Raw genomic sequence first — 25,123 nt, 5'->3', positions numbered from 1 at the left:
TATATGCAGTTTTTTGGACATAAATGTTATATATCAGCAAGTCCTCTAGCCTAATCTGTGTATTTGAAACAGCATTTTAACAGCGCTGTGGTAGAATCAGCTATATTCCTCAGTATGGAGCCATAGGCTAGTTTTGTGCCCAGAACTTAATAAATGTACAGTAAATACCTTAGCACTGACAAATCTAAGTATGACTTACATTTAATTTCTGCAAATAACATAGTAAAACACAACCTTTAATTCTTGTATCATGAGCAGGAAATCAAGCATATATGTCTTACATACTTTTCTCATCTGTTTCATTTGGTTTTGTATTTATGGTTAGGCTTAGGGAAAGATTTGAGATTACCTTAAAAAAAGAAATTTGTTTTCATAGTTTTCATAATAAATACAAATTTAAATAATGGACATAATTTAGAGAAATGTTGAACCTCAGTGTGGAACGTTCCATGTCATCCCATCCATCCACCCTGACCTCCTCCCAGCTTCCAGCATCGTCATCTTCAAAATTTGCTAAGACCGCTTAGATTTGTTGGATATAAGATAAGATCAGATAGCCTTTATTAATCTCAGTTTTCTCTTACCGTAGGTGTGATATATGGTTGACAACATGAGTAGACATCAGTCTTGTTTAAGTCTGAGAATGAAAACCTGTATAAGTGATATTAATATACATGATAAGTTTGTGTCAAATGATTTCAGTACAAAACTCACATAACTGAAATTGTTAAATATCTAAGGCAGCACGGTGCAACGTTGGTTAGCACAGCACAGCAAGAAGATCCTAGGTTGAACTTCAGCATCTGGGCTTTCTGTGTTCGTTTGCCTGTTCTCTCTGTGTGCTCTGGTTTCCTCTCACTTCCTCCCACAGTCCAAAGATACAGTTAATGGGGCAGAAGAAAGTGGATGGAATAATAGCTTATATTTAAAAGTTGATTCGTTTGCATGCAGTATCTGTAAATGTTGCTGAAAACCTTTCTGGTACTGAGTTATTACTAATATATTTTATAAGTATGTATGCATGTATGTATGTAACTATAACTGAAACTGTTTAATTGAATTGAATTTTCTTGCATTTTCTTGAATTTTCTTGAATTTTCTTGAATTTTCTTGAAACCTTGAGTAGCAAGCAAAGGACAAAAAGTTAGCTATGTTTGTGTAGATGTTAGAGAACTGATTTTAAACATTCCCACAGTTTTTGTAACCTGAGTATATGTGTTATTAAAAGCAAGTTCTTGGTATTCATTTTAAACAAAATTATACTTTAAAACTCTCTCAGACAGGAGCAGAGACGAGAGACTGGATCAAAGGGAATCTGACAATAACTAAACCACTGAGAAAAATGAGATCCACCCTCCCCGCCTCCCCTCTTGTACCTGTAAGCTCTGCCTGTGCCCTAAGCCCAGGGCAATAACACTGGATAGCAGCATGAAGCTGTAAAACAATGTTGAGATTGTGCCTGAAGCAGCTCCCATATAAATCAAACATAAAACCATGCTGGCACTGCAGTCCACCTTGGCCCGCAGCAGCACTTTGAACAGACATCACGTGGAGCTTTCACCTTAACAAGAATTGCTTGCAGCTCCAATGCACTTACAGTAAATGGATAGTACTGTGTGTTTTTATTTTTTCTTAACCTTGTTACTTTATTGCTTATACCCTTACACAGTTTTAGGTTGGATGAGAGAAACGTTTGCAGCATTTTTGCTGACTTGACTACAAAAAAAATAATTCTGACATGTCTTTTAAAATAGTTGACGAAGCCTGAAAATCTAACAGCATTAGCCACATTTAAAGGTTTTATAATAAATAACTGTAACTTATATCATCGAGGATTTAACCAACCAGTCCCAGATTCAGCTCCAAACATACAGAGGCACTCTGTTAAATGTCTTCCATGCCAGTGTTATGTTTACTATGGGTTTGCCGAGGGTTTGCTTGGGTCAGCGTGAAATTTCATCATCTCAGTGAACATGAGGCAGACGTGTGGACATCCACATGGGTTGCAGTTTTTTGTGACCCCTGGACTTTTCCATGAGACACTACACTGCAACACACTAACTCCACAAGCCTCATTCATGTATCCTTCCTTTGTGAAAACCAGCAGTGATGCGGCAACCAGCATTGAAATGTATTCATTTGTAGGCTCTGCACTGTTTTTAGGGTGTTAGATGGTAGGACCTAGTACCAGGTACTCAAGCAGGGATCCAAGTGATCTAAGTCAGTGATGTCCAAACCCAGAGGCCTCGAGGGCCGGTGTCCTGCAGGTTTTAGATGTGTCCTCGATCCATCAAAGCTGATTTAAATGGCTAAATTACCTCCTCAATATTTCTTGAAGTTCTCCAGAAGCCTGGTAATGAACTAATTATTTGATTCAGGTGTGTAGACCCAGGATGATATCTAAAACCTGCAGGGCACTGGCTCTCAAGGCCTGGAGTTGGCCAAACCGGATCTAAGTAATCCAAAAATGTAACGTCAACAGACTACAGCCTGTTGTCATCACCAATTGGCTACTCAATGAGACATGAGAGTGACTCCTTCCTGAAAACCAAAACCGCCATTTTTGAAACCTGACAGTGAGGGAAATGGCTATACAAACACCCTGGTCCTGGAGTTTGATAAAAAGCCTTAGACTGGGTAGCAGGTATACCTTTGCCTCGACATCCTCAATTACTGACTTCACGGGACTTTCAGCCACGTTGAGTGGATGCACATAAGGTGGAATTGTAGTGGAAAATGTGGAAAATGCCATATTTTTTTGTGATACCCTTGATTTATCAATAAGACACTACTATATAATACAACAACTACACAGGTGTCCATCAGGCAGACTCCTAGCAGACTGGAAAAAAGTGTGCTGTGACTCTGAACATGGTATCCGGTCTTTAAGTCTGCTGTCATTAGCTGTTTCCCGGTCCAAACTCTGCTTCAGATCCCAAAGCCAAAGAAACACTGCAGCATCACTGAGAGTTAAAAACTGTCTAAATTCTTTCGTCTTTAATAAAATGATCAGTGTGGCTGCTCTACCAGGGGAAACATAAGTTTAAAGTTAAGTTTAAACTTATATTTTAAGTTTAAAATCCAGGCATCCATGAAAACAGAATTTATGAAATTTAATAGAGTTAGAATTTAGCAGGGAGTTAGCTTGCTAGTTCCCATCTAAAGATGATACACCATGTTCTGACTGAAAAATTAAAACTTACAGATCTGCTATCACTTCCGACATAAATGAAGACAGAAAACTAAACAGCAGTGATGTTTGCAGGGTTACTGAAGTCGGGCTAACTGGTATATAATTATGTGCTAGGTGGTTGCTAGCTATATGGTTAGCATGATATAAACACAGTGAAGCTAATGTATGCTAACTTTTTTCCACTCGATAAAAGTTAACACGAGGGTGGTTAGGGACAAATTTCAATTGCATGCCAGGATGCTTTAAACTGACCAAACCTCAGTCAGGAGAACAATTGAGATAATCAATACACAATATGAGGTTAGTCATTAATATACTGCTGCATGGGCTGGGCTGTAGTAAGATTGTAAGGTTTTAAAAACTGATCTTTAAAATGAACAGTGATAATAAAAACCGAGAGAGGCCGACAGTGGTCACTGACCTTTTTTAGGGGCTTGTTCAGATTAAATAGAACAAGATACAAAGCATTAAAATATGTTAAAAACACAACAGCCTTAATAAACTCAGAGCAGTTGGGAACTGGGAGCACAGTTCATACCTCATTACTAAAAGACCAAATAGTTGCTGGTGTCTGATCGGGTGGATGTGGGTGTGAGTATTTCAGAAACTGATGATCTACTGGGAATTTCCCACACAACCATCACTAGGGTTTAAAGAGAAGTAGTCGGGGGTAGTATTGTGAAGGACATTTTCTTTGCATCCTACAACCAACTGAGCATTGTTTGAAGGCCACAGCCTCACTGAGTATTTTTGCTGACCATGGTGATCCTTTTATGACCACAATAAACCACAGTATCTTCTGATAGCTGGATAATGAACCGTGTGAAGCAAACTAAAATAATCTCAAACTTGTACCTTAAAAGTCACTAGAAAAGGGGGCCCAACATGGCACTAGCACGGTGTACCTAATCCAATTACAATGCAGATTACTAAGAATCTTTATTTTCTAACCCAGTCTCTCCTTCCTTCTCTCTTGTCCTATTTGTTCATTTTTCCAAAACTCCCGACCTCTCCCTCGTTGCCCTCAGTGTTCGCCACCTCTTCACCTACTGAAGTCGGCAAACAATGAACCACTTCAAAAGGTTGGTTTGCTTTAGACATTCCTTTTTGGAGAAGGAGAGAACAATTATAGCTACTCCTTTGGTCTGGGAACACGCAAAAAGGATGTCACCTAAAAACAGAAATGAAAGGAAGTGGCAACAGGATAAAATAGGGAGTGAGTAAGACATAAAGAAAGACAGAGAGGAAGCCACAGTATCCTGCAATGACATGGCTGCGGCCACAGCCAAACACTCTGAGTTATCTGGGATGTGTGGTATTTAAGATATTTGCCATAAATAGGATCCAGCTGTTTGTTCAGAACTCTATTTTTCCTTTGGTCTGACAGGTTTTTTTCTCCTTTTTATTTTTGTGTCCTGAATGAAAGGAAAAGGAAGAGGAAGAGATAAGAGGTTAAACTCAGACATTTCTTTCCCAGACAGGAGACTGGGCAGCAGCACAGAGAAGAGTGGGAGTAATGGCTTTGCTTACGCATTTAGTGCCAGAATAAGAACTATTCCATGATCACTTCCAGGAGAATGAAAAGAGGATACTGTAATGGCTTTTTCATCATGTTCCTGACATTTGTGAAGTCATGGTTTTACTTAGAGAAACAGGCTTTCTGTTCCCATTGCCACATAAAGAAACAAAATTTATTATATTATGTTGTATTATATAATATTATGTGTTTAAAAACAATTGAGTTGGAATGAAATGGAATGAAAAAAGAAACTCATAGTTTCATAACTTTTTCTCAAAGTTATGGGAAAGCTGATGATTTTTTTTATGGTTTAGAAGTGAATAATACTTAAACAACTTAATAGCAAGACCTTTCCTTTGTTCTGAACGTCATCAGGAAGTCTCAAACGTCAGTCATACTTGGAAAAATGAAGTAATAAAAGGTGTTTTCAGTGGAAGGGGCCATAACTCAGTTAACTCAGTTTCCTGCATAGGATACTGTGAGGTGCCATTTGCCTGGGTGTCCTCTAAAGATTGTAGATTGTGTATTGTAGCTTTCATCACAGAGTGTATCTGTGAATGTTTTTTCATCTCTTGTGGCAGAGTGCAGTGTCAGTAGTGTAAAATTCCTGAGCGTTGAAAAGGATTAAAAAAAACGAAAAGCAATGTGACTTCACTCCTAATTATTCCACTCGGGATATTTTTGACCATTCGCAGGCGTCATAGCTGCAGTTGGTCTAAGTGTGAGAGTGTATTTGTGTATGTGAGACATCGCAGCTGAGACGACAGGCCAGCTTCCGGTCTTGATAAAATGTGTGTGGGTGGGTGTGTGTGTGTGTGTGTGTTGGCTTCCCAACTAAAACAATAGATGACACTGCTCCCACATTTGTGGAAGTACAAACAGTGATTTAGAGAGTCACACTTAGCACGTGTAGGACTGTGGGTGTCTGTGCACAAGTCATACCGAGTGCAGGTATGACAGGGGAAACAATCACGCTGTTATTGTCGTCCCTCTCTTACTATTTTTAGGAAATTTGCAGGATATGAATGTTTAGAAAGTTCTGCTTTGCAATATCTGGTAACTGTGGTTATGTTACACTTTTGTCTGCACTTGATTTTGATGATATTGGTCATATGCATACTTTCGCCTCCACATACAAACCTTTTCATAATATTTTATCAGAGGTGATCCTTTTCCCACTCCTCTCAATAGCTTTGCCTTTTATTCACACTGAACTTGTTAAAAGAGGATTGAAATATCGCTGCTGCCTACTGTGGAGTTTAATTCTTTTATTTCATTGGAACCTTTTAAAAGCTTAAATCTTCTTGTTGAAGCTGACACCTTTAGGGGTCGACTCAGTGGATCAGCTGCTTCCTATATTTATATAGACCATATATAAATTAGCAATCTATGAGACTACTTACATTTAAAAAAAGATTGAATATTAAAAATAACTCTTGCATCTCTGTCCGAGTAACCTAGTTCAACATTACTGTTATTAAAAGTGAATTAACAGTGAAAAATCAATTTGTTTAATAGAAACAATGTCTCATGAACACAAATAATTAAAATCATGGGTATACCCCAGCAACCTGTAATCCATCCACTCATCCATCTATTCATTTTCTATCACTTATCCAGATTTGGGTTTGTGGGGGCACTCTGAGCAGAGAAGCTGAGACTTCCCTCACCCACCTCTTCTAGCTCATCCTGGGGGACACCGAGATGTTCCCAAGACAGCTGAGAAATGCAATCTCTCCATTGAGCCCTCTGTCTGCCCCGGGGCCTCCTCCAGGTAGGACATGCCTGTAATACCTCACCTAGAAGGCGTCCAGGAGGCATCATAGTCAGATCCGTGAGTCACCTCAACTCGTAATTTAAATGCCTTTTGTAATGAGATCATGTTTCACATGTTTCATAAAGGTCATTAAAAGGAAAAAAAAGTATAATCTTGCAGCTCTGTAGCACACTTTGCACAGAGGGATCAATAGTTCTGCTTGTGATTGATCACATGACAGTTTTCATATAGGAGCATAATGGATAATAAAGCATGAAGGTTCCGTTTAAATTTTGGATGGAGAAAATGAATTGGGTCAATCTTACTTTACAAACAAGGTTCCCTCATAGACTAAGACTTTAGTTATTATTTAGTTATTTATTTATATCAACTAAGGTGTTCTTGAAATTTTCAGGAACTAATAACTCATAACCTCTATTTGTAAAACCAAGACCAGGACCATTTATATGAGGTAATACCAAAACAGGCGAGTTTTCTGAATACACTGCATTACTGCAGTTCATGCAGTTCCATACAAATGTAGCAATAGCTTTGTATATTTAAAAGAAGACTGCAGAAAAACCATAATGTAGATGCTGTACTGCTCTATTGTGCTGAAGTGAGAGATGAGTGTGAAAGCAAAGCTGATGATTTATTGGTTATCAATGGTCCTACCCTCGCCTGTGTCCACCAGCTGTGGGTAGTGACAGAAAGAATTAGAACACTGAAACCAGCAGTGGAAATGAGCTTCCTTCAAAAATGTTGGGCTCGCCCTTAGCGATGTAGCGTGCAGGGGGAGGCTCTGACAGCAGCCCCTACTCTTACACATTGAAAGGAGCCAGTTGGGGCAGTTGGGGAATCTTAGTAATATGCCTCTTAGATGCCTTCTAGGTGAGGTCATTTCATCCATTTCTAAATGGTAGACGATCCTGGAAAGAACCAGGAAACTCTGGAAAGATTATATCGCTCAAGCTGGCTTAAAGTTTAGGACAATATTTCATGTGGGAAAACAACTTGTTTGATAGGAAGTTCAGTTTTTTGGGAGCATATCGACACATCAGCAGATGTAAAGCTCATAAAGACATTTATTATGCTTTAATTCACTATTCTTTCCCCTAAAAAGTTCCGCAACCAAGGCGTGTTAGCAGTTGCGCTAGTTTATTATGCAGTGACAGTAGTTATTATTAGTAGTGTTCTAATAAAACCTTTCTTTGTGTTGATATTACAGTCTGCAGACGGGGTTTGCACTTACGAAAGGTTTTGATCTTCTCAGGATTATTTCTTTCTTTCCTTTGTTTTTTTTAAACAATCTAGAAAGGACTCTCTTTGCTATATAGTAGTTGAGCTTATTTGTTGAACCGTACCATTTGCTTCTGCTCTGAGTACAAGATGCATTTTTGCAGCCCAGCAGAATGTGTCTATCCAGCAGAAATCATTTATTAGGAAAACAGTTGCAATAGGGCAAACCACAAGCATCCGGACGATTCTCTGAGTTGTCAAAATGCTCCTTCTCGCTTTCTCTGTCCCCCTAGTCTGCCTTCCTCCCCCATTGTCTCAGAGTGCAGTAGCAGATGGGGAGACAAGTGTCAGCATTTCCAGTTGGATCAGCTGACGGATATGCATCCCCTGCTTCCGTTCCTGTTGGTGTGTAAATGTTTGCTTGTGTGGAGGAGAAAGGTGACATGACAGAAAGGTAACATGTAGAGCAATCCTTTTTTAATATCATGAATTATTATTTCTTTGGCCTGCTTTAAAAAGCAATAGACTGTATTTGTTTCTCCCCCGTTTACAGGGCTTGATTATTAAGATTGTTGCTTAACCAAATCTGCATCTGTCTAATAAGAAAATGCAATGCAAACTTTCCAGAGGTATCCGCTCTTTGCTATACAAACTTTGTAAACTTCCCTGATAGGAGGGAGGAAGCAACACAGAGAAAGAAAGAGAAGAGAAAAAAGAACCATAAAAATTAAAAACAGAAGATAAAACAAAAACAAAATAAGGAAGAAGAGCTGTTTGAAGAAAATTGATGCGGGAACGTAGTAGGATGGAGCAGGAGATGAAAGTAGGCTGGAAATTGAGAGAAGGGCAGGAAGGGAGAGTAAAAAAAAAGACGGAATTGAGGAAAGAGAGACGAGTAACAGATGAGAGAATGTGTCCTAGTTCCAGCGTGTGTACGTGCTGATTGCTGTGTGTGTGTGTGTGTCTGCTAGAGTGGTTTGTGTTGCAGGGATCTTGGCTGCTGTCAGGCTAGGGGACTCCCAGAGGAAGCCAGTCCTTGTTCAGTTTACAGTGAATGATTCCCTTCCTGCCCTGCACAGCCCTGCAGGCCAATGGCCAACCAGGTTTGTGTGTATATGTGTGTGTCTCTGGGTGTTTGTGTACTGAGCTGCTTCATAGGGTGGCCTGCTGGAATGAAGGAGAGACACTGTCCTGTAAATGAGAGGTCACAAGTTGTGTAATCGGCAGTGTTTGTCCACCAACAGCCATGTGTCCACTTAGAGTCCTTAAGAAAGAGAGGTCTACCAGTTTTTTTCTTCTTCTGCACACGAAATGTCTTCACAGCATTTTTGTGACAGAAAACAAATTTAAAAAGCAGAAAACTTTTTTTTTTTTTTAAAAGCATGTTTATATTTATTCTCCTTAAGTCAGGGACTATACATAAAGAACTCATACTGAAAGCAAAGGCAATTGCTATGCAGAATTGCCCTTTGCAGAGAGCTTCATATCTAAATTACTATTAGTTTAGTTTAGTTTAAATGTTATGATGCATTGTTTGCTCTAAACGAATTATCTATGTCCCATATAAATGTTTAGAGTGTAAATAGTTGACAATGACAAAAGTTGATACATCAATAGAGAATTTAAGATTATTGAAAAAATTGTATGGTAAGACGGATTACAAGTATTTTAATTTAGCTCTAATTTAACTTGTGCACAAAATGATTATTTCAGTAGGAAAGGGCAGACCTATTGCTCAACTTGAAACAGTAATTTGTCACACTCATGGTGCTTGGATAAGTAATAATCCTACTGTAATGTTCCCTGCCAACTCTGTTTAAATCCCACAATAATATGGGACTTGTTGGAGACATGAATCAGCTCCAGTCCTCCCGAAAAATTTTTAAACCACGCTCCAGTGTTTCCTCCAGGATATTTTCCTGGCACAGTCGACTCTAAAACAACGTTTCAGGCCATGTTCTGTTTCAGCCGTTGCACATTAAGTGTGGATTAGATGAAGAATGCCACTGCTTCCAAAAATGTGGTGAAAATACTTGATCGGGGTGAATGGGGCTGGTAACATCTGTCACAGCTTTGTGGTTACAATCGTTTCGACTGGAGTGGAGAAAGTCTTCACTAAAACTAGTGCATATGGGGTTTCCTTACAGTTTTCAAAAAATTAGCTGCAAGTGCTTTGTTATGCAACTGCTCGGTACACATATTGTGTCTAAGAATGAAAATCTGTCAACAGCAGGAAATTGACACTGGATGTTTGGCATCTATGGGGAAGTTCAGCTATTTCAGATATTTTGGTGGTGGAATAACATTTTAACAGCATAATATTATTTTAGGTAGAAATAAAAATAAAATTCCAGTCCTTCAAAATGTAATTATCTTTATACAAAGAGTTAGATAGTAGAATGACTCCTGGGATGGCTTTCCTTGATTATTTTCCTTCTGCTTTTTCAGATGGTTTAATTTACATTGATTTTTTGTACATACTATAAGACAGTTAATATATAAAAATATACTATATCAATTGTTAGGTATGCCTGTTATATACACGAGTCGTCTTTACTTGGATTTGGACGTGTAAACCCAAGAACCATACATGGAAGTTTAGACAATGCCTCCATCTTGTGGCCAAATGTATATTTTGCCTATAGTAAATATCTTTAACAGTGTAATTTATCAATAAAACACCAGTTTTCACATTGGAATAATGCCATAGAAATTACATCAGAAACAGACTAAATACAAAACTAAAGGCACTACAAGAGCGCAAACATCCGCCAAGGCAGCTCAATAGTAATATTATATTTTGCATATACTGATTTTGTTTTTTAAATGCACTTTAAGAAGTTTCTCGTGTTGTAAAAACAAGTGCAAAGTGGAGGCTTTTGGTATCTGCCATGTTCAAACCTATTTTTATATACTTGACATCATTTTTAGTGTAATTATTTGTTGTTATTTTTTATTTGTGTAATTGTAGTACATCAATCAATACGCACCACATTTGCAAGAATCATAGCTTCTAGGTTAAAATGCTTTTTGTCAGTTTTTGAGCAATAACTTGATCATTTGAAGACCTTGAAGACCTTAGTGGATCCATGCCAGATTTTAATGAATCGTTAACACACACCCAAAGAATGACAGGCACACAACCAAACTCCTACCAATAACATATTGCTCCTTGGCAGAGGTAATAACTATCATAAATACAGTAAATCAAAAATAGTATTTATTCATTCATGTATAATAATACAGGCTTAATCATTACATTTAAATAGAGTGAATACAATATGTATTACTTTGTGAAAAGGTGATATAGTTACCTTTTTATTCCTTCACTGTAAGCATACATTATTTAGAAAATGTCTTTTACAATGTTGAGTAGAATTAAATGTTATTAGCAATAAATCTTTATAAATACATATTCATAATAATCTAGGATAAAGTTACAGTAACAGGATTTTAACTCAAAATTAAAAAGGGGGGAATTTACTTGAACTGTGAAGCATTTTACAAAATAAAAGAAAGCTTACGTTATATACCTGCTATACATCGTACATAAACACACTTAATAAAAGCTTCACTCATTTCTCTGACAAAGTTTTCACATCTGCTTTTATAGGTCTGTCAGCCTTCCAACAGTCACACAAATACAGTATATTAATACAATAATAATTCTTAGCAACACAAATTATTTAAGAGCTGCTGTTTTAAGAGGAAGAATTCTGGCTTCACAGTAACACCATATCATCTTTGCTCTCTTGACTCCCTCGATCGACATATTCATTACAAAATGAGGAATTGTTTAGGAAGACTAAATATCTATTGATTGAAATTCAATTATTATTATTAATTCAATCCATATAAGACATTTTTAGATTACTACTGTAAACCTTGAATATCTTTCCTTTCTTAAATTTTGAATTCAATGCCATATTTTTGGTTTTATTCTTTAATTATATTCTTTTTTTGTGCCAGACATTAGTAATGCTAAATACATTTACATATGTAAATTGCATATTTTTTCCTCCCTGTGGTGTTTCAAATCAGGGTTTAAATTAATCACTTTATATATTTTCTATCTGCAGTGAGATAAAGTATATATGCTATGCACTTACAAAAAAAACTGTGCTGGATATGATCACATATCCATACAATGATCATTTATAAACTGTTCAGTCAAATGTTAAATTTGTGTATGAAGAGCGACATTTAGCCCAGTAAGAGTTTTGCCTCAGCCATTACCAGAAATAACAGATTTTCAGTGACCTCATAATCGTTTGTCAAGTGTAATTTTACACTAATAATGTGCATTTAAACATTTTAGCGAATATACAGTGCCTGCTGACATTTGGCTTTACATGTTGCCTGCAGGCCTTGGCAGGAAAAAAACGGCCTTCTGACCCTGGTGGGTGTCTGGTCCGGCTTTGGGCTGGCCGTTCCTCTTCAAGGCGACGTACCAGTTGTACTTCTGAGAACGATACGTGTTGTGATGGTTCTCTTCATATTTCTCCAGGAAGTAACACTCATCGTTCAGAGCTTGCTGAAGCAAGAAAATGAAAGGGGGGGAGGATTGATTATATCACCAATATACGGTTAAAGGTAATGCGGGCATTCACAAACAGTAACTGAGCAGGATACAACGAGGAATATTGTAACATACTGAATCACCAAAATAATAATCAACATAACAACCCTCTAAAATAAAGCTTGTCTGTTTTATTTTAGACATCCCAGTGACAAATTATTAGTCACAGCAATTTGGTAATTACACTGAAACTTTCCACTGTTTTGCAGTCTAGGTTGTTTTGCACAGCCGTTACAAAACTGTAACGATCAGCGAGTTTAAACTTACGCTGAGAAAGGAATGAACAATTGTGTGACTTGATGAAAAAAGAATTGAAACTGTTACATAGAAAGACAAACGGGACCAGTGAGCATTAGTTGCAATCTGTAAGTGTTCAACCTTTCCATCCAAAATTCATTTTTAAGTCAAACTGCAAAATATATATATATATATATATAAACACAACTCACTACTCCACAGAGGCGTCCATTTCTGTTCATAGCCAGATACCTTCCTGTCGCCTCACCTTTGATGACCACCACCCCCGCACTCACAGCCTTCAGCCTCAGGATGTCTGCAACACACATTACACAACACAACACCACAGCGTTATTGCTTTTTTGTTTTTTTCTGTTTTCTTTTCAAAGTTAACTGGACGATCAAATCATGTAAAAACAATGTAACTGTGATATCCCGGAATAAAAGTTTAATAAGTATTTTTCAGGGAAACTAGGCCCTGCTGTCCAAATGTGTACACAGGTTAAGATGCTATTATTGCAAAACCAAATCACTGAGCAGCTTTACCAGCAGCCTAATTATTATTCCTTTAGTGGCAAGATGTCCTCTTTTCCTCATACCCTCATAACCTTTAATCAAAACATCTTAAGTTTACCCATTCTCTTTTGTTTACCATCGTTATAACAATCACGAAGACTTTTAACCTAATGTTGAAACTAAAGTTAAAAGCCTCCCCTTCATATCTTGCACGTAATCTCTGGCTCCTGATTTTGAAATATAACCAGCAATCACAAATCAAACAGTTCTTTTGTTTTTTTCCTCACCATATGTGTCATTTTCTTGCCTCCCACCATTGACGGTTCCATCTGGTAAAATCCTTAGGTGATAGCCTCCATTCATACTGTAGAGCCTGGTCAGTGTCTGGGCTTCCTGCTTGGACAGGTCCAGGGACCCAGGTCCAAAAGGCAGCACTGTAATGTCTCCCTCAGACATCACACAGAGAGTTTGAGGTATGGACGGAGCAGCGTGATGTCCCTGTGTCTGCAACGACAGAGAAGATCCAACGTTTTCACTGTTCACGTCACCTGGACTGCGGCTGAGACACAAGACGAAACAGGAAGGGGAGGACAACGTCGCCTTCATAACATGATTACAGGAAATGCTCCCCTTTCCTACCCTCGCCTAATCACTTTCTCCATCTGCCTGGCTCTCTGTAACTTTCTGTCAGCCTTTTAAGGAACACACTTTATTATGAAGTGATAAAACCATCCAGGGATCAGTTCTGGATGAAGGCCAGGAGGGGCAGCAACATGACCGGACTTGTTTTAGAACTGAGCATCACTTTGATTCTCTTTGGAAAAATAATTTCCAGATGGTGGGTGATGTAATCTTACACCTGAAATCAGTGTGAGGCTAGACAACAAAATAACCAACACATGGACATAACAGCCAAGAGAGAAATTTGTGGTAATTGTTTAACTTCCTTTAAGTAAGTTTTATATTAGCCAGCATAATCTTACAAATAGGTGCAAACACATTAACACTAATCTATCGTTCAGCTGGATTTAACAGACATGTTAACACGTCAACAAATCAGCGACTATCAATATGAGAATTTAGAGCCCAGGCAGCCCTCTTGGTCTTACCCCTGGATTCCCTGCTTCCTCAACAGCTTTTCCAAAAAACAGTCAAGCTCATTTTAAAGCCACACTGTCAGTATAGTTTTTATTTCCTGGATGCTTGAGATCCCAGAGCAGCGGTAGCTGTCATAAAGTCAATCCAGTCCAGAAACAGCAGTGGCAGACCAAGCCAGTGGGGATACTCTAACACGCACAGGTCTTTGTTATCATTTGAAACCGGAGGTATAGCTGCTGAAGAGCCAAGTTAGCCCACATCTGGAATGTCTTGGAAGAAGCAGAGAGAAGAAGGGGAAAAAGAGAGAGAGCGAGGGAAAGTGAAAGCCACAGGAGGAATGTAAGGCCTACCCACTGGCGGTCTGTTTTTCCTAAGAACAAGATCTGGAGGACAGGATTACTGGATATGAGAGCTTGTGCCAGACTGGCTTGGGGACCTTCGGACAGAGCAGCAAGTGGGAATGACGTCAAAAGTCCAACCAATGACCGAGTCAGAGTACAGATGTGTGGGAGGAGAGCTGGAATCTGTGTGTATTTTAGTGTTTATTTCAGTGTAAAGATGAAGAGCATGACGGTGAGCTAAAGTAAAGTTTGGTGAGGGGGGGGGGGGGGGGGGGGGTGCAATGAAAGCCACAAAAATAAGAGGCTTTCCGTTGACCCTGCAGTGGTCCGAGTAAACAACCTTTAGTTTGCACGTTTCTAGCACCTCTTTTACTTTGAATCACTTGGCAATAGTTCTACATGTGCTTCACAAGAAGTTTTCTCTTATTTCATTTCACTGTAAGTTGTTTTGGCCTTTGACTAACAGATTGTACTGTGTGGTAAAACGGACTGTACCACATACTGTAACCACTCATCTACCACAATATTTCATTATTCTCACGTGCACTCTACTGGTTGTTACCTTGTCTTTAACTCTTTACCCCTTGACTAACACTCTTTTCTGACTGAGCAGTTTCTTTCGTATTTCAGGCCTGCCTATAGAACAAAACAACTAGGTTAGTGACAGTGATCACTAACCTATACATCTACCCTTGGAAAAACCCAGAAGCTGTTCTAACAATCATCAAACCACATCTTTATTGATATATGTATATATATATATATATATGCAGAAGTATCAAAAAGCAGGGGAAAAGTTATGTTACAGATATGTACACACACAGACCAGACAGTCAAAAAGAAAGCACAAAGAAAGACAAACATTAACTTCATTTTTTGTTATGAAGATCCGTATTTAACTCTGCAGCACTAATTACTAGCCAACTTTATTACCACACAGACAATAAGCCATCTTCACCTACCTGTGACAATGTCATGTGACAGTGCCCCCGTTGAGCCAGCATGTCCTCTTTTTTTCCTCTTAACTGAGGCTTGACTGAAACAAAGTTTTTGGGGCCTCTTGTGCCAAACTGTCTTCCTCCTTTCTCTGCCAGTGAAGTGTCTGGCCTTTATACGGGCTTCTTAAGTATGAATTTGAACTCCATCCACTCCTCCCTCACCTCACCCCCTCTTCTAACAACGTCAGAGGACGCATTTTAACAGGCTAACGTCAGGACTAAAATTACCATCCACGACTGGAGAGGGAGAAGGAGGACAAGCCAGACCCTAGAAATGAGCCAGGCCGCCTGTCTGACTGAGCACTGATACATTCTTGTAGTGGTGTCCTCCTGGAGACACTGGCAGGCAACACAATATAAACATTTATAAGAGACACAAAGGGAATGACTTCAGCTTCCAGAATTAACATAATGCCAGTGCCTTTGGATTCCAAGTTCTGCTTCCCATATTACAGGATAATAGGATTCCATAAAATTCCTGCAAAACATATAATGCTCAGGTATCAAAAGTACGAGTGCATTACATGTATACAGTAAAAGTATGTGGGGTGTAAATGGAGGAATACTGTACTTAAATGAGGCATTAAGGAAAAACAAAGTTGTATTTTCAACAAAATACTTCATATCCAAAACAAAGATTCATTAAAAAAAAACAGAAAGAAGGAAATGTCGAGTTTTGTACCTCCATAATTCCAGCTCTGTAATCTTGAAAAAGAACAGACACACTCTCCTAAAAGGTTAACCAAAAGATATGAGGCTGATTTTTGACTGGCAGTAACACTGAAGCAGCTCTGAGAGGAAAACACATTAAAAAAAAGGAATGTAAGTCCAGAAGATAACACAGAAATGATCGACACCCTCACATTAGCGCTTACACAAGGTTAATGTTGGGAATTTGGGGGGAGTTATAGGAATTTATGATTCAAAATGCTGCAGGACATATTAAAAGCATTTTCCAAAGCCTATAAAAATAGACATTTTTGGATATGCACTGTGATGCGCTGACATTTCTAAAAATGGTGGAAATGGCTTCCAAGACATGGCAATCTCAATATCTATTTTTGCAGCCGTTCACTGTCTTTCCTGCAGCTATGTGAGAATAAACAGTGGCGGTGTGCAGGCTAGGTGATATATTCACACTGACTACTTTGTCCCCGTCTTCTTCTAATGGATTTTTCTCTCCCTAATTCATCATCTGCAGTGCATCTAAAGGTTAAAACCATCACTTTGAAGTCAAGTAATCACGAGGCACAAGACCGTGTCAAGAATGTGCAGAAAAAAAAGAGTGATAACCAAAAACTGAGGAATCTGACCTACTTTTCTCTCACCTGTTCCATCAGCATTGAACTGCTTCTTTTTCTTTGCTTCTATTAACCACAAGATGGCAGAATGGGTTAACCTTAGAGGTGCTTCAGTCTGCAAAAAATCAAGTCTGCTGTTCATGTCCACAGAGCTGACACAGGCATATTTAGAGCATGCACCATTATACTGCATTCTCATTAAACCGGCATTCTCAGTTTTTTATTGGCACAGTATCAGAACAGTGAAAGTAGTATCAAATGCACATTTACACGCTAGCATTTATTGGGTGTTTGTGTGTTTGAGTGTGATCAGCTGGTGAATATCAACTTCAATATTTCCATTCCTGAAACAAATATGCGGCTAATTAGCTTCTTAATGTTGTAGATTGTACACCAGCCTTGCCTGCCAGTGAGATTGTGTGCAGACAGTGTTGTTTGTCAGAGCTTTGACACCAAAAATTGGTGTGAGTGAACCAAAAAACTACAAGCTGCAGATTAAAAAGCTAAAGTCTGATAATTCTCCTTGGGTTCATCTCAGTTCATATTGCATGAATTCATTTTATGGGGCTTTAAAAGGCTAACTGACACTCAGTCATCATATGCTTTTATCTTTGACATGCTGCTGATTAGGTGCCATTAATCTACAAGTATTCTGCCAAAAATTAAATCCCCAATAATGTGTCTGATGCTTGAGGCAGGTTTGTAACAGTGCTTTCTTTTTCTCTAGATAATTCCACCTAAATTCTTGAGTCCCTGGCAGTCTTGGGCTTGTCATCAAAATGCATTTGTTCCAGTTGTCTTATTAAGTGCTATGTTCTCCATTTCAGATACAATTTCTTCCCCTTCAGTTTTTTGTGGTCTATTTTTTCTTGGCGTTATCAGAGAATTATTAAGACCAAATGCTGATCCTAAAGAAAAATCTGTTTCCTGCATCACCTCGTTGTGTGGTGGTTAATTCTGGTTCTTAAACTAGCCTCCTGGATTTTTAAAATTTATACATAAGCAACAGGTGACTTCCTGTACATTGCATGTCTGCGTACACCAGACTGTGACAGATGGGGTAATGAGCAAGCGACCAGATGCAGTGCTCTACTCTGACAGAGGAAGTGACACTTCTAAATATGAGCTGTTTTCGCACAATAACCACATGCACTTAGTGTGCATGTATCAGTGACATGAAGTGAGATCTCAGGACAGGAATCAGTGGCGGAAATGCATTAGGCCTCTTCAAGCTTTACCGGATCTGCCGGTAGATCAGTATCAAGCTGATATCAAATAAATACAGAGCAAGTATTGCCAAAGCCAATAGCCTATGTAGGGGAGAACAGTGAGTCATGGTAAGACAAATCACTATTAATTTGAACAATTTTGAACACAAAGATAAATCACTTTCGTTTTTACTTGCCACAGTTATTAGCTAATGCAACAAATCACGCCTTTCCATCAAATATCGATACTATCGATCTATCAGCCCACCCGTAGTGCTCACAGCTAGATCAGATCACTTTAAAACGGATGTTCCCTCTTATCAAAGAGAGTCATAGAGTGTAAAAAACATATCTAAAACTACCAGTTTAGAGCCATCTGGAACCATATTTATTACAGCCTATTATATATATATTTTGATGATATGGCGTATTTTTACATTATATTATAAAACATCACAGCTATTTTAATGTGATGCAAACAACTATGGACCAGATTTTCAGAAAAGGCAAACTAGTGCGCTCAGGTGTGGTTGGTTTTATGCGATAAATACAAAAGTCGCAGCCAGTTTTTCCCAGTATCCAGTGCAAAAAATAAGGTATGCTCTTTCACTGCGAAATTAACATTAAATTGGCGTGTCGCAAACGACAGTAACTCAGTTTGCATACTCCTCCCAGAAATACATATACGACAGGGTGAGTCGCAAGGGTTTCCGAGTTCCCACCTCTTACACGTAATGCCCCCTCTCTGTTTATGCAGCCTCTTACCAGTAGAGGGCGCCAGAGGTGATGAGCCTTGGTGGGTACCTCTCCTCTCTACAGAAATTCCCCGCTCTGGTTGAAATGACATCACCGTCTCCTCCCACCAACCAGACTCCGGAGCCGCTGCATACACAGATCGTTTATTCACAAAAAGATGGTTCACTCGATCTTTGACAGGTTTTGACCTGTGGGACGCTTTTAAGCCGAAACATGTTCCGGTCATTGAAATAAAATGAATGAAAAGTATTTCATACATGTGACCCAGTTATTAGTCTTTCATCCCAGAGCGAGCCTACTTTCTGGGAAGCTCCAATTGACATTGTTTTTACCCCACGGGTTAAAGTTCACACCATTCAATAGAAACTTTGAAAATTTAGACAATTAAGCAATTTCGACTCAAAATGTAAACCGTTCTCTTCTTCAAATGTAAAGATATGTCTTCCAATCTTTCAGAAATCCTCATTTTATACAATAGTAACCAAATATTTTTGGCGTTTGAGCTTTTGGAAAAACCAAGAAATTAATAAAGAAAGTAATAAGCTCATCATTTCGGTTTAAAGGTAACTGTTGTGTACCTGATACTCCCTTTATTTTCCTCCATGTACACTGTAGTGGGAAGTGCATAGTATGCTGATTGCCCTAGCTTGTGAAGCACTGTGAGTGACATCATCTCCAGAAAAACAGCCTTTTAATGGGATTACTGATTAGATGACTTGCATTAGCTTTTCATAAATATGATGAATCTAGTGGTAATCAAACACAGCGAATATAACTGCATAGAAACAAACCAAAAGCAGACAACCACTTTGTTGCTTAATTTCATACTTTAATGACATAAACTATTGGCATATAATTTTACATTGCACTAATTATTAACCACACCTGAGATTTGTAAACTAGTGGCACAGGTATGTAGGATGGCAAAGCTGGGGTAGTGGTTGGTGATGTTCAGAAGTGGTCCAGTGGACCGGGATAAAATGCAGTACATACATTTACAGGTCTTAGGAGATCAGATGTGTGTTGACTTTGGTGAGCTATTAACTTTTCTTCCAGTGATTTACTTTCTTTGTTTTTCTGTTTAGAGTGTAACATGCTGACATTGGTTGAAGTATCAAAGGTAGAATGTTGACTTAATAAAATTAAGCCTACCTGCTAAGTATTAATTACTAATTAATTATGAAGGAAGTAGTAATGTGCGAATATTTTCACTGTTTATATGCTGGGTGCTGCTCTTTCCATCTAATTCTAAGAGTTCACTTTTCCAATGCAGTTTCAGGAAACTTGGTCAGAGTGGACCCTCCTTCTTTTATCCCACCCATCTTTGCTCTGGAGAAGCTCACCGCTCGATCCGCCCCTAAATGGTCGAAACTGCCCTCCACGTCGTGCCTTGCCATCTCATTGGTCTAGACAGACGTCAATCAGTGGATTATCCTTGTCGGGGTAGGTTGATTACGGTCTGCGGCGCTGAGCTGAGCGGTGCTGGGAGAAAACAGTGCATTTAAAACCGCCCAGGGAAGACACCGCATTTACGAGCGGAGTTTTGTTTTTTTGCTGCCTCCCTCCTCCTCGGCCCCGTTTCAGTCTGTCCGGTCCAGAATGAGTCGTTCGAGAGGAATGCAGCACCGGCTTACCTGAGCAAGTGGACACCTTTTCTTTGAAATCCATTTCCAGACACTTATTCAGCTCTGTCTCCCCCCCCCCCCCTTTTGAAATTTAATTTTAATTGGATGTCTTGTTGTGTTACTGCTGCTGCCTTGTGTGTCTGCCTGAGTGTTTTCCTTTGCAAAGAAAAACGAGGTTATGTAGGTAGGGATTTCTCTCGGATCCATCTCCGCCCTGTTGTTTTCATGTTGTAATTGGATTTTCTATCATTTACAACAGCAAAAGCAGCACCAGAACAACAGGTTTTCTCCCTCCATCATCATCATCTCGTTCCTCTTTCCTCCTGCTGTCCCAATCGTTTATTCTTTTGCCGGGTGGTGGTGGTGCAGAAGATGGGATTACCTGCCCTGGAATTCAGCGACTGCTACCTGGACAGTCCACAGTTCAGGGAGAGACTCAAGTCTCACGAACTAGAGCTGGACAAAACCAACAAGTTCATCAAAGAGCTGATTAAAGACAGCAAGGCTCTGATCCAGGCTTTGAAAAGTAAGTGGAGGTTGGAAGGGGCGTGAGTGTGTGAGACTGATAAAATGTGTGCGAGGAGGTTGCAGTTGACAGTTATATGTGATGTCCCTAATTATTGAAATAAAGGGGAAAACAGCCAAATCTGGTTCATGTGGGCTTGATAGAATCACAAGGATTGAGAGGTGAGAAGCCCCCAGGTGTGAAAGTCTCAGTTTCATTGGATTCATGTGAAAGGCTTACACTCTGCTTTGTGTGTGTGTGTGTGTGTGTGTGTGTGTGTGTGTGTGTGTGTGTTTCTGATAAGGCATGCTGAGAGGCTAGGCGGGTGAATTTGACTGATCACAGTGCATAGTGTCCTCTCATGTTGTCAGCACATTTGTTCCCATTAGCTACATTGTGAGGTGTTTACAGTGAGCGAGGGGGTGTGCACTGTGTTTCATCTACATTGATATCTGCTGCTGTTCATCTGATGGGATTTGAGGCTGTGATATGCTACAAACGTTGGCCTTTAATCTAAAAACAAAAGCCTTTATTTTACATTAAAATTTTTATTGTAGAAAGGCATAAAAATCAGAGTGGGATTGAACGGAATATGACTTTTAGGTGTGGTGGTAAAATATTTCTGTTTCTCTATAGGTCAAACTTAGATCAGCATTACAGGCCAAGTGTGTTTATGCATGCACGGAAATGGGCTCAGTGGTTCTCACACATATTTACAAGAGAAATGATGAGGAATAAGCAAACATTAATGCATGACGTGAACGACAAAGAAGGTTGGAAAATGCATGCTAGTGTATACATTTAATGGCAAGGTTTATCTAATGTGTATTCTTCAAAAGCAAGAAGATATGAATTTGAATAATAGCAAATGTCCAACATTCAAATGTTAATCTTATCATCCTAATCAGGGCAGCTCCTATCACATAACACTGGGTGAACCATGACTACTAACCTTAAACAAAACATTAATGTGTAACTTTTATGCATAACTTTACTTCAGTGAACCACGGTTCAGCTAAGGCTAAGCATAATCCCACCTCCCTAGTAAAAGATTAAACTAATAGTTTTTTCCATGCAAAAATATGAAATCCAAGGCTTTCACTTTTGGTAGGGAGTCACGAGCACCTCAGAGGCTGTGACAGCACTTCCTGCTTCGGTAGTGTAAAGTTCATTCTTGTGCCTACACAGTTTTCATCAGCATGTGCAAAGATAAACAAGTGCCATTAAAGACTTGCTGTGTCTTTAATAGTCCTGTCAGTACTATTCAAGTCTAACTTTTTATTGCGCCTTTTAAGTCTGCATTGATGTAAAGTTCATGACGGGCAGGGCTCAAAATGACGTGCAGTAAGGAGGGAAGATTTGGTGGTCAGTATTACTGTGGTATGTTCTAGAGGCTGGTCCAAATGTCTGCACTGACCAGCATGAAATCTTATTCTGGCATAAACTTTAACAAATGAACACATTCAGAATTTGTGATGTCATGGTTCAACTATACTAAAATTCACAGTTAGCAGCTGTTTTTACTCAGTGTAGTTTGCTTGCATACAGTCTTGAGCCACCCCAGATTTCTTTATATCTTCCTAAGAAAATGGGAAATGGGTGCAGAGATTTCATTGAAACATGTGCAAAGATACATGGAAATCCAGTGTCCAAGGCAAAAACAGAGTTTTTACAATTGTAATGAGCATGACGGTCGATGTCAGGTAAGATCAACTTTAATTCTTTAACACAGCCGGAACTCTCTTAGGTAACATTTCATGTCATCTTCATGAATAGTTCTCCAAGCATCTTGAAGGACATTCAAAGCTCGTCTGTGGACATTGGCTGAATTTTGCTCTCTTCACTGTTGAGATGATCCCACACTGAGGTGAGGGCTCTGGGGAAACCAATCTATGATTGATAGGAAAATAAATCAAAGACCACTGGTTCGTAAGACACGATTTTCAGATGCTGCTCATCTGCTATAGATGTGTATATATTTAGACCTGCCGCTTCTTCTTTTGTCCTCCGCTTGTTTCCTCAATTCTTTTTAAGGACACATTAAACAACGTGCTGTGTTATGCCAGTTTCCCAGTAGCTCTTTGGGAATCCCCTTGTTGGTGCAAAAGCACTGTTTAATGCATGTTCTCTGTAATGGACATTTGTTTTTAGTCTATATCTTTTGACTTATTTCAGGTACCCTATTACGTCCTGATGTACTACGTAGAGGACCTCCTGGGCTTTCCAGTGATATCTCCTGTATTTGGGTTACCTCTTTTAGATCCAAAGAAAAAAACGTTTAATGGGAAGATTCTTTTTTCCTCGGTTCTCAGGAGGATACAGTGCTAAAATTCTTCTGTAATACTACTACTACTACTAATGATGATAATAATAATAATAAAGATAATAATTTATCAACAAAATCATGTTCAAAGTGATCGTGGGCGATCGTGGCTCAAAGAGTTGGCAGTTCGTCTTGTAACCGGAAGGTTGCCGGTTCGAGCCCCGGCTCGGACAGTCTCTGTCGTTGTGTCCTTGGGCAAGACACTTCACCTGCTGCCTACTGGTGATGGCCAGAGGGGCCGATGGCGCGATTATGGCAGCCTCGCTTCTGTCAGTCTGCCCCAGGGCAGCTGTGGCTACAACTGTAGCTTGCCTCCACCAGTGTGTGAATGGGAGAGTGAATGAATAGTGGAATTGTACAGCGCTTTGAGGGCCCCGAAAAGCGCTATATAAAATGCAATCCATTATTAATAAAGTGCTTTGAAATAAGTCACATTGCTTTTGTGTGAAAACGGCGTTAGAGCAAAGTAAGATCAAGACCTTGAAGCATTACAGAGAAAAGCCAGTGTTCTCTGCTGCTGTTATGCATGACAACAATGTGGAGACAGCCAGGACTGTTTGAGGTGTGGGGAAAGAAAAGAAAGAAAAGTAATGAGCAACAACAAACAATAAACACAGAGTAGCTTGGTTACCTGGAGCCAGAGATCCCTGCAGATAGATGGAAGGAAAGGGACAGCGGGAAGGAAAAAGCATGAACTACAAGAGAGAGAAGTAGAGCAGGGCGATATGGCCAAAAATATTTATCACGATATATATTTGAAAATTTGCGATAACGATATAACCGACGATATAATTGATGCGAGACAAAATACAACTCCACAACATTACTAGCGCAAAAAGACAACCTTCCATTTATTTTCACTTAAACAAGAAGCTGGTTTTTATGTACATTAAAGCTTTATAAAAATGTAACAGTGCAAATGCAAATTCCTTGCTGAAAGTTTAACCAAAAGGCATTTCCAGTAGAAATGGGCTGACATATCCTGAGCATAACCATGTATAATATCCACTGAAGTTAAAAAGAGGTGCTTTGCAACATTAAACTGCAGTGTGCAGTACGCATTTTTCGGACCATAAGGTGCACAGGATTATAAGGCACATTAAGCGAAACAAAGCAGTCAGATAAATCAAACTTTATTAAACTCATTCTTCTTGCTTCCTCCACTTCTGTACCATTGATTCATTAATGTTGAATTCTCTGGCAGCTGCTCTATTCCCATGTTGTTGCAGTATATTAATGACTAACCTTGTATTGTGGATGGATTATCTCAGTTGTTCTCCTGACTGAAGTTTGGTCCGTTTACAGCATCCTGCCATGCGATTGCATTTGTCTCTAACCATGAGGAACCTTCACGTTAACTTTTATAAGTGGAAAAGTGTTAGTGTTCGTCCTCCAGCTTCACTGTTTATGTTATGTTAACATAGCTGTGTCGCTAGCGATCACGTAGCACTTCATTATATACCAGCTAGCCCAACTTCAGTAACCCTACAAACGTCACTGCTGTTTAGTTTCCTGTCTTCATTTATGTTGGAAGTGATAGCAGAGCTGTACGTTTGATTTTTTTCAGAAATCTCTCAGTCAGAACATATCATGCTTAGGTAACTAGCGAAACTAGCGAGCTAACTTCCGCTAACTTCCTGCTAACTTCTAACTCCGTTAAATGTAATAACTTTTGTTTTCATGGATGCCTGGAAGTTAAACTTTATAGTTACACCTGGTTAAGCAGCAATGCTGATCGTTTTATTAAAGATGAAAGAATTTAGACAGTTTTTAACTCTAAGTGATGCTGCAGTGTTGTTTGACCTGAAGAATACAGAGAGTTTAGGACCCAGATTACTCCCAGATTTAAGAGCATCTTAGTCCGACAAATATGACAATAACAACGGCCGCTTGCATGTTCTGCAAAAAAATGTGCTTTGTTGTGTCTCT

The 25,123-nt window shown here is 39.1% G+C and overlaps 2 protein-coding genes across 8 annotated transcripts in view; one reads left to right on the top strand and one right to left on the bottom strand.

Moving 5' to 3' along the window:
- Nucleotides 1–10,741: 10,741 nt before the first annotated feature.
- On the bottom strand, nt 10,742–15,588 carry LOC147320927 (putative fibroblast growth factor 1). Of its 5 annotated transcripts, none has more exons than XM_086307530.1 (4): nt 14,488–14,564; nt 13,327–13,543; nt 12,736–12,839; nt 10,744–12,241 (listed from the first exon to the last, which is right to left on the bottom strand). In XM_086307530.1, exons 2-4 carry the CDS (start codon nt 13,493–13,495, stop codon nt 12,056–12,058), a joined length of 459 nt encoding a protein of 152 aa, XP_086163656.1. In that variant the 5' UTR covers nt 13,496–13,543; nt 14,488–14,564; the 3' UTR covers nt 10,744–12,055. The 5 variants fall into 5 exon arrangements, with proteins under 5 accessions (XP_086163652.1, XP_086163656.1, XP_086163657.1 ...); XM_086307531.1 differs by having other exon boundaries at nt 14,492–14,561; XM_086307529.1 differs by lacking the exon at nt 14,488–14,564 and adding an exon at nt 14,149–14,473.
- Nucleotides 15,589–20,173: 4,585 nt separating this feature from the next.
- LOC147320926 (rho GTPase-activating protein 26-like) overlaps nt 20,174–25,123 on the top strand; it is an 88,898-nt gene continuing 83,948 nt past the window's right edge. The window contains exons 1-2 of one of the 3 annotated variants that reach the window (XM_086309183.1): nt 20,174–20,550; nt 20,626–20,892. In XM_086309183.1, coding sequence (XP_086165309.1) covers nt 20,472–20,550; nt 20,626–20,892 — 346 coding nt within the window. In that variant the 5' untranslated portion in view covers nt 20,174–20,471. The remainder of the gene's footprint in view (nt 20,551–20,625; nt 20,893–25,123) is intronic. The other 2 variants (XM_086309185.1, XM_086309184.1) reach the window with 2 other exon arrangements.

The sequence above is a fragment of the Aulonocara sp. 'chitande type north' Nkhata Bay genome, linkage group LG10, assembly GCF_057382095.1.
Source record: "Aulonocara sp. 'chitande type north' Nkhata Bay isolate Kocher_YH1m ecotype deep benthic linkage group LG10, A_spYH_male_GT1.1, whole genome shotgun sequence".
Classification (NCBI taxonomy): Eukaryota; Metazoa; Chordata; class Actinopteri; order Cichliformes; family Cichlidae; genus Aulonocara; species Aulonocara sp. 'chitande type north' Nkhata Bay.
This window is presented reverse-complemented; position numbering and strand designations above follow the sequence as displayed.